At 38.9% G+C, this 10,575-nt stretch overlaps 1 protein-coding gene across 1 annotated transcript; it reads left to right on the top strand.

The window, feature by feature from the left end:
- Positions 1-1,183: 1,183 nt before the first annotated feature.
- Positions 1,184-1,989, top strand: LOC149186010 (expansin-A7-like). The gene has a single exon (XM_089412542.1). The coding sequence runs from the start codon at positions 1,237-1,239 to the stop codon at positions 1,867-1,869; it is 633 nt and encodes a 210-aa protein (XP_089268668.1). The 5' UTR covers positions 1,184-1,236; the 3' UTR covers positions 1,870-1,989.
- Positions 1,990-10,575: the final 8,586 nt, after the last annotated feature.

Genomic DNA, 10,575 nt, shown 5'->3' with positions numbered 1-10,575 from the left:
ATGATGTTTTGATTATAAATTACACAAATGTCTATCTAATACATGATTAGCCAATGCATCAGATAATGTGTTTAATCGTCGTGGAATATGCTGATATGTGATAAAGTCAAAATTCCTTTCTAACAATTTAACACGTAAGTACAACCTTAAAATGTGATGGTCTCTGACGGAATATCGCCCATTGAGCTGATGGATGACAAGTTGAGAGTCTAGGTTAACAACCAATGTACGAATATTGATATTAATCGCCTCGGCTAATAATTCAATAACAGCACTATATTCAGCGACATTTTTTGTAGTACAACCCAAACACACACCCTGAAGATCTATCAACTCACCGTGAGGATCGTAGATCACCCACGCCGCAGAGGACAAATTGCGAGTACTGCGGCAGGCACCATTAGCGAAACCAATATAAGGTGCACCCGACATCTGCACAAGAAGCAAAAACACAATAACGAGCAATCACACTTTTCACACCAAGCCAAAAAACATGAAAACATACACACACACATGTGTAAATTGAAGCGCATGAATCATGCATAGTACTTTTTCAAGTACAACCCATTGCGGGGCTTATCAAGAGGATTACCTTCGTAGTAAACTAGCTCGTATGCCCCTTTTTGCAACACTCTCTTTACAATGTAAGGGCCTAGCCACATGGGCTCGAGTTTACCTGGTTGATCCTGCCAGTAGTCATATGCTTGTCTTAAATATTAAGCCATGCATGTCTAAGTATGAACTAATTTAGACTGTGAAACTGCAGATGGCTCATTAAATCAGTTATAGTTTTTTTTTATGGTACCATACTACTCAGATAACCGTAGTAATTCTAGAGCTAATACGTGCACCAAGTCCCGACTCTTTGGAAGGGATGCATTTTTTAGATAAAAGGCCGGCGCGGGCTTGCCCGCTTCTCCGATGAATCATGATAACTCGACGGATCGGACAGCCCTTGTGCTGGCGATGCTTCATTCAAATTTCTGCCCCATCAACTTTCGATGGTAGGATAGAGGCCTACCATGGTGGTGACAGGTGACGGAGAATTAGGGTTCGATTCCAGAGAGGGAGCCTGAGAAACGGCTACCACATCCAAGGAAGGCAGCAGGCACGCAAATTACCCAATCCTGACATGGGGAGGTAGTGAAAATAAATAACAATATTGGGCTCATCGAATCTGGTAATTGGAATGAAGCACATGCAACTTTCTACGGTGGAAGCGATGCCTCGGGCACCATGGGGGGTGCTTGTGGGTATGGGAACCTGTACAGCCAGGGATATGGAGTTCAATCCGCAGCATTGAGCACGGCTCTGTTCAACAGCGGGCTAAGCTGTGGAGCCTGCTTTGAGATCAAATGTGTGAATGACCCAGAATGGTGTCACCCGGGTAACCCTTCGATTTTGGTCACGGCCACCAATTTCTGCCCTCCCAACTATGCGTTGCCTAACGACAATGGGAGCTGGTGCAATCCTCCTCGCCCCCATTTTCATCTCTCCATGCCAATTTTCCTCAAGATGGCCGAGTACCGTGCCGGAATTGTGCCAGTTCTCTTCAGAAGGGTGTCGTGCGTGAAGCAAGGGGGAGTGAGATTCACCATTAATGGATTCAAATACTTCAACCTGGTTCTCATCACAAATGTGGCTGGAGCAGGGGACTTGGTGAGAGTGAGCGTGAAGGGTAGCCAGACCGGGTGGATTCCATTGTCCAGAAACTGGGGCCAAAATTGGCAATGCAGCACCGTCCTGGTCGGGCAGAGCCTCTCCTTCAGAATAACTGGCAGTGACCGCAGGACCTCTACATCCTGGAACATTGTGCCTCCAAATTGGGAGTTTGGCCAGACCTTTTCAGGAAAGCAGTTCAGAATCTGATTACAATAGATTCTTCAACATGTGTTGCTTCTCTCTATCTATCTATCTATATTTGTATTTTTCAATCGAACGAAGGGATTCCTAAGCGGTTTCTTCCACTCAATAGCTTATTGACACAACGATAAGTTGATGTTGCTTTTTTTCCTTTTTCTCCCTTATATTTTGAGCTTAACCCTCTTCCCCAGTGGAGTCGCCAAATTGTTGTAGAGGTAAATCCTCTTTGCGGACAGAGACGATCCCTACTAGCCCAGACCGGGTCTAGCAACAATCACACAATGCTATCACGCAATTTCCTAATTGCAAATAAAAAGTAGATGGTGAGAACCTACTTGGATTCCAACGCTAGTGTTCGTCGAAGAGATGTTGCCTTCGTTCCTTGGCCCCGCCGGTCACGATCCCCACGATCTCCGTGATTGGACACCTGCACATGCAAAGAACAACACGAAAATAAGCGTAAAATCTAGTAGATGCAATTATATATCAGTCAGAAAAGATATAACTCAACATCAAACATGAAAAAATGAGATTGGAACCATAATGATAGTCATCTATTATTAATAAATAACAGAGAAGAGTACAACCAAAGTTCTGACGTCGAATCCTTCTCAAGAGGGTCCTTTCCAGCAAGTCTCTTAAGCATTCACCCTTGGAGGTAGATCTCCCAAGACAAAAACTCTCTCTCACACAAGTTTACACAGGAAAGAAAAACTTCACAACCTTCCTTAAGCTCTCTAGCAATCCCACACTTGTCACACCAACTACCTATCAAATTCACACACAAGCAGCAACACTCCAAGCACTATCAATTCCAAACTAGCTGCTCATGGCAATGGTAGAGGCTTAAATAGGAGAAGGAGTCTCCAAAAATGGTGGGAGGATGAACTTATCTCCAAGGAAGGTGGCTCAAATGACGAAACAGACATGCCAGAGAAGGGAGGGCGACATTTACAAGGCCAACAACCAGGTCTGGAGTCATCTGGAAGGCCGGCTGTTAGAACAAACTTGCCCAAACTGGATCAGCGTGGGTCCATAACTGCACTGGAGCGCTGACATCGCAGCTGAATAACAAAGAAGGTCATGTCAGCGCGATCAGATATGAATAACAGATGCGCTGGCTCATGAAATTCGACCAGCGCGGGAAACACGTGTGCTTCCGCGCTGGCAGCGCATTCCGTCTGTTATGGAGCGCCCGTCAGCGCGTTTATCTTGACAACAGTCGCGCTGATAGCAAAAACTTTGGCAAAGTGGGTCATTTGGCAACATTAGAGAGCATGAGCATGATTAATTTGAACTCATGACACAGTAGGAAGACTAACAGGAAGACAGTGACAAATTACTGTGTAACAATTCCTCTTGTGAACCTTGATGAGTTTGACTACACCCTCCTAATCAAGTCTTCTTATTTTAATCCTCTCACGAGACTATCATGAGTAGATCATTCCATGAGCTAGGTAATGGTAGAATATATTTTTTAAACCTATTTTTTCTTTGCCATGAATGATATTCATTCGTAGGAGTATTATATTAGCATGAAAAGGAGATGCTCAAGTATATAGAAAGTAGAAATCATAAAGAAACACTTGCGGAGAAGTATAACAATGAAGAAAAATCATGAAGACATGAAGCAGATCATGGACCAAGACAAAAAGAATACATTTCATGATGACTCATAGGATTTTGATAGTGATAAAAGACCCTTTGGAGGGTGAAGACAAGCAACAAAGTGGACCTTTCATGAAGATGAAGCATAGATCATATCTATCATCGAGAATGCAAGACGAAGCAACAAGGAAGACAACTTAACATCGCCACCTCATCATGAAGTTCAAGTCATAATTTTCAAGTTGTAATTTGTACCTGTGTCATCATAATCGTCAATGTGTTTCCATGAGTCATGCCAGATCATCATGTGGAATGTAATGATGTATTCTCAACAAAAGCACAAAATTGAATGTGTGGAATTCCAAGAGTCATATGTGGAACATGAAGAGTCACATAGTCATATATGTCCAAAAGTAACATAAAGAAGTCCAAAGGTCATATTAAGAAGTCCAAGACTCATGAGGGTAGTCCAAGAGTCATGAGGATATAAAAGGTCATTCCTTTTATTATAAAAGCAACCTCATAACTTGAGCAAATGGATTTTGGAGGCTTAAGCTTTAGAGAGTTAGTCTTGGCTTTTCTACTAGGAATAGGAGAGAAAAATATTCTTTGGAGAAGCAAGAAGTGATTAAATGTTCCACTATTGGAACTAGTGTCTCATCATTGTAACTGTGTACTCGGATATTAAACCTTATAATTGAAGCTCAATGTGTGAACACATTTTCATGCATGTATTTTGAACGTCATAGGACTATTCTTTGGATGTTTTATATATATGTTGTGTTCACATGTACTAAGGAAATTGAACTATTTCGATGGCCTTGGTACTTACCTTTGTTGAAGGTGTGTTGTATGTGGTTTAATGATCATTGTGTCTAAGTGAACTATTTCCTAGATAACTACTGAATATTTCTTTCCTCTTGTGTCTCTCTTAGGTTAGTACTATTACTTCCTTCTAGAGGCTCACTTTTGTCTCCTCCCTCGTGAAAGTCTCCTTTTACACATTACAATTAGTGTTTCATAATCTCAACTTACTTGTTGTTCAAGTGTTATTTATATAATCTCTTATGTTATTCATTGAAATGAAGGTGAACCTTACAGTTATAGTGGTCAGGTCGATACTCTATATGGGGCTCCTACTACAAATGTTGTGAGGTCTAATTGGGACTTCACATCTGGGAGACCCCATGTATGTTGGCGGTATTAGACACAGACAACATTCTAGCACTAGAAGGAAAGTTAGATGACAAGTTGTGCCCATTGAGTCTGTTTGAATCTCTTATCTTTAATGGATCATCCTCAAATCATACTCATGGGGTGTTTCTCTAATTTATCCAATGGTCAACTTCTAATCCCTGATCAGACTCTTTATGAATTATCTCAATTGAAATTTGATGGTGAGGGTGGAACATCCATAGCCGAGCACATTTTATATTTTATTAAATTTTGTGAGTATTATGAAATTGATGATGAAAATATTTCTAGTGTGCTTTTATTCCTCACTATTGAAGATCATATTATTCGATGGTGTCACACCTTACCGTTTGCCTCTATTCATTCTTTTGATCATTTCCTCAAGTAGATTCATCAAGCTTTTGGTAGTTATGATTACCGATATGTTTTCAAAAGGATTAATCAACTAAGAATGTTCCCTAATGAACAAATTGAGGATTTTTCTAATAAATTCCTTCACTTATGTTGTGAGTTTCCTGGGGAAGATTTGGATTGATATTTCCTTAAAATAAAGTTTAAAATTTTTTTTCAAATCTCTTTACACAGCGAATCTAAACCCCTTAATGTTTATGTTCCCCCAACTTTTGTAAATTGTGAGACACCTCTAATTCTAGAGGAGGAACCTATTATTCCTTTTGTTCCTTGTCCTCCTCCTTTTACAGTACCAATTTGGGTGTCTCCTTGTGATAATGTTGAAGTTGGGAAATATAGAAATCAAATTACTAATCCATCTTCTTAACTTTCTCCCACTTTCCATGATTTAGGTCCAATGGAGGAAAACTTGGAATGGTTCATGGAGCCCAAGGTGAAGGCTAATACCTTGATTTCACATGATCGTATTGACACTCATAACTCTAGTCTTAAATCTAATTTGAATTCCTTCCATCTACTATCATATCTTTCTCATGATCCCTTGCCCCATGATTTAATTGATAAACCTATTCCAAATCTAAAAAGTGATTAGTTGTGAGGAAATCACTCTTCACTGTTGAAATTTGGTACCGAAGGACAGGTGGTTCCCTAAGGCTTTGATCTTTGGCCTAGGGAAAAGTGTCCAAAAGAATTTAATTTTTCTCCTAAAGTGACTTTATAATTTTTATAAATTCAAATCTAATTTAAAAGTGACTTTAAGTGATAAAGTTACTAAAGTCTAATTTTAAAGTGACTTTAATAAAGTCAATGTAAAATTAGAAAGGAAAAGTGACTTTGGAAATAAATGACTAAGTGGGTCTTTATTAAAGTGGGGTGAATTAAAAAATAGAAAGTGAGATTTAAATGAGCATTTAATCTCAGCCATAGATCTCAATCTATTTCAGCCATTGAATTTAGGGATCACCCAAAAGTCACTTAGGGTTAGATTAAAGGAGGAAAAGGAGGAAAAGTTCATTCATTCTTTCATGAGCAGATTGGGAGAAGGAGAGCAAGAGAGCAAGGGAGATTTCTGGACAGGGAGGAGAAGGAGGCAGCAGCAGCTTGGCACACATTCCAAGGCAGCATTTCTGCAAGTCCGTACAGCTAAGTTAGCATACAGTGAAAGGCAGATTTTTGGGCACGATTTTCAAGGAGGCCATACAGCAGATTTTCAAGGAGGCCATACAACAGTTTTCGGCACAGAAATCGAGGAAATCGTATAGCAAAATTTCTGGCAGCTTGCACAATTTTCTAGGCAAGCCATACAGCAAAATTTAAGGCTGAAAATTGGCACAGAAATCAAGGAGGACGTACATCATTTATTGTTGTTCAAATTTTGGTGTTTGCAAGTTTTTCTAGTTGGTTGTGAGGCACGGAAAACGAGATAAGTTGTAAAAGTTTACTTGCGGATTTTTGCTGAATATTTCTCACTGTAAAAAGCATTTTTCATAAATAAGAAGGAACTCTCGAACTGGTTTTCCCCAAGAGTTGTAGGGGGTTTTTCGTAGGTCACCTTGACCAAAAATTACTGTGTTTAAATGTGTTAAATGGCTGTTTGTACCTGCCGATTTTTTATTTCTGCATTTTCCAGCATTCTGTAAAATTTCCAGAATTTGTGTTTTCAACAAAAAAAAAATCAGTTGTTATATGTATGGATATGGGAAAGGGCATTTAACTATTTTGGAGAAATGAGGTGAAACTGAAAACCGGGGTGGGAAATAAGAAATTTTTACATTCACGGGTAGAGGAGTAGGAAAGTGAGGATTTTTTTTTTATATTTCTTCTCATTTCCAAAATTCTCTGTGTCAAGATAATTCTCTTCCATCCTTGTTTGATCTTTAATATAATAATCTCAGTGATGAATCAAATGGAATTGATTTTCATAATATCTCTGAAGTCTTGGACAACCATCATTCTGATGATTCTGACTCCATTATTATATGTGATGATAGTTTCCCAAGTGCAACATTTGATATCACGATTTCTTGAGAAGAATTTGTTTTAGAAGATTTATACCTCAAATATTATTTGATCCAAGAAGTTGTTCTTATTGAAACTTCCACTTCACCTCACCATCCCTCGTGTTCTACCTTTTGTAATGTATCAACTTATGAAGCATATACTCCATGATCTTTATGTTGATGCTCTAATGAGTTGGATTTGGAATTGACTCAAGATAGTGAGGTTATCCATGATGAATAAGAAGGTAAGAATATTATCAAGTATCTATTCCATTTCTTATCATTTCCAATTCTGCTTGAAGAAAAATATTTTATCCAGGTTACTCATGATATTTGTCTGATTTATCCATCTTTAGATTTTCAATTAGAAGAATCTTTTGACTTGGGTAATCTATTTGTCAAAGATGTAAATTTTTACCAATTCAATGATGTCGATGGATACCATTTGGATAATAGTGATCTTGTTCAAATTACTAAAGGTAGTTGTCCATACACCATGCACGATCTGATTCAATCTTCAGAATGCAATTCTATAATTCTTGAAAGTTTTGGGACTCATCAAGGAGTTGAGGCAATTCAACTTCCATTGATGGTTATGTCAAATTCTCATGACTCTGGTAATATCCATAAATAAGTTAGATTTGAATTTTCTCACACAATTCTTTTCTTTTCATTGTTTCATTGGATGTAAATCTCTTCTTGAAAGATGTTTGTTATTTTGAACATATCCCTTGCAACTTTCAAGAGTTAGTTTCTAATTGGACGGAAGATTTTGTTTTGGTTAGTTCATCTTCATGCAAATCTCTTATATCAAACTCAAGTTTGGAATGTATAACTTTCATGAATGAGCGAAGCTGTGAAATTGATCATGCTAAATATTATCTTTGGCCGATAGATTCATACCTGTCACTTTTGTTTGAAAGTAATTAACTCCTAATCCTTCTTGTGAATATTTTCATATTGTTTGTTTTCTTCATGGCACCATATATCCTCTTGAGTGTAAATGAATGCTTGTGTTATTTGTTGAATCAAGTTCCTCTTTTTCATCCATTACATCTCGACTTGTTTCACATGTGTTTCCATATTGGCATTCCTTTTTACTGATTATGATATCAATTCAGGTTGTAGTTGTTGGGTTGTGTTATATTCTTTCCACGACTAGCCCTAGTAGTTAAACCGGGGGTTAGAGGGGGGTGGAGCCCCCCTTCGTTGTGCCAGTGTGTAGCGGGGGGGTCACAAGGGAGATTGAGAGGGGTGGTAGCCTCCCTCTACGGGGCCTGGAGCAGCACACCGAGAAAAAAATAATTGGACCCTATATTAGGTGGGCGGACCTACCTATGGTTTTGTGCAGGGTTTTCGCACATGGTTTTTGGCGCGATGCTTTTTGGTCCATGGTGTTTTGTAGATCTAGTCAAGGGAACTATGGTTATGTTCTAATCCATGGTTAATGGATTGGGTTTTATGGATGCTTCAGCATGTATATATATGTATTGTAAAATTGAAAGGAAAATAATGAAAAATCAATCTGGTAGTCCTGGTTTTGGGATCGAGGGCAAAATCTCTGTGTATATTTTTTTTATGTGTTATTCTCTCACCATTGTTTATTTTCTATTTTTTAGAATTCATATGCAGGAAATTTTTGTGCAGGTTTAAAACCTACATTTGGTATCGGAGTTTTTTTGGCTTCAAGGGGATGCCTTTGTTGCTGAGGGGTTTTTCTCGGGCCTGTGGTAGACCCTGTTCAGTGGGAGATCTGCGGGATCGATTCTAGTGGTGAAACAAGATGGCGAGCAATGGAAAGATAGAGATAGATAAATTTAATGGTCAGAGTTTTGAGTTGTGCAAACTCAAGATGGAGGATCTGTTGGTGGATAAAGATCAGTGGATTGCAGTAGAACTAGGTACTAAACTGACGGGAGTGTCAGATGAAGAATGGAAGAAGTTGGATCGAAAGGCAAAGAGCACTATACGATTATGTGTCCTCGATTCAGTATTGTTGAATGTATCAGGGGAAGCTACAACAAAGGATTTGTGGGACAATTTAGGGACTTTGTACCAATCTAAGTCTCTGGTGAATAAATTTTTCCTACGAAAAAAGTTGTATAACCTGAGGATGAAAGATGGAGGCTCGGTGAAAGAGCATCTGAACGAATTTAATACTGTGGTAAGCTAGTTATTTTCTGTTGAAACTAAAATTTCAAATGAAGATAATTGCATTAGTTTGTTTTGTTCTCTACCAAATTCGTGGGATAGTCTGGTTATTGCAATAGGTAGTAATGCAACCGCCTTGCAGTTTGATGAAATAGTCTCATCCTTGCTGACGGAGGAGATGAGATAGAAAATTATGGAGAGCCAGAATGGTGATGCCTTGTCTGTACGAGGATGGTCCCAGAACAAAAATAGAAATATGTCCTCAAGTGGGAGATCTAAATCTAGAGGGAGATCTAAATCTCCAGGAAAATTTGTAAAGGTGTGCTAGAAATGCGGAAAGGAAGGGCACTACAAAAGGCACTGTAAATCTAAATCTCCTGACAAAGGAAAGGGATATGATGATGCTCCTTCTACAAAAGCGAAAACCACCTTAGATAAAGGTGGGGATGTGTACTTGTCTTCTTCTTCAAGTACACATGTAGATCATGAAGCATGGTTGATTGACTCGGTGCATCCTTTCATTTCACTCCCCATAGAGAGTGGTTTTGCGAGTATGAGAAATATGATGGTGGTGATGTCTTCTCGGGGGATGAAAGGAAGGCTAGAATCATTGGTCATGGAAAATTCAAGTTGAAGTTGCAAGGTGGAAGGATTAGAACACTTCCGGGTGTTCTGCATATTCTTGCATTAGCCAAAAATCTGATTTCTGTAAGCAAGTTGGATGATGCAGGTGTAAAAACAGTGTTTGAGAAAGATACCTACAATATGGTTCAGGGAGAACTAGTATTGATGCGGGGAGTTTGGATTAGAACTCTGTACAGGCTGCAAGGTAACACTATTGTTGAGGGGTGCAACAGTTCTGTGGTTCCTGAAAGTGGACTAGAAATCTAGTGGTCTTTGGAGAAAAGACCATGCTATGGCATCAAAGGCTTGGAAATATTGGAGAGAAGGGCCTTGAATACTTCATGGTAAAGGTATGGTAGAAGTTATGACTAATAGCTCTCTAGATTTTTATTTCTGTGAAAATTGTGTATATGGGAAGCAGAATCGGGTGATTTTCCCCTTTAGTGGTAAGAGGGTCAAACAAATATTAGAGCTTGTGCACAGTGATGTGTTTAGACCTGTGAAGGTTCCATCACTGGGTAAGTTTGTGTACTGTGTATCATTTATAGATGACTTCTCAAGGAATACATGGATATATTTCCTCAAGAATAAATCTGAAGTGTTTGACAGGTTTAAAGAATTTAAGGCTCTAGTGGAAAACCAGACAGAGAAGAAGATAAAGGTGATGAGGACAGATAACGTGTAGGTTTTAACTCCGTACAAAAATTACCTGCATACGAATTCT

This window comes from Pinus tabuliformis, chromosome 3_1 (genome assembly GCF_031772625.1).
Source record: "Pinus tabuliformis cultivar Carrire ecotype Pingquan chromosome 3_1, CPIR1, whole genome shotgun sequence".
Taxonomy (NCBI): domain Eukaryota; kingdom Viridiplantae; phylum Streptophyta; class Pinopsida; order Pinales; family Pinaceae; genus Pinus; species Pinus tabuliformis.
Note: the sequence above shows the minus strand (reverse complement) of the source record. Positions and strands in the feature narration are given on the sequence as shown.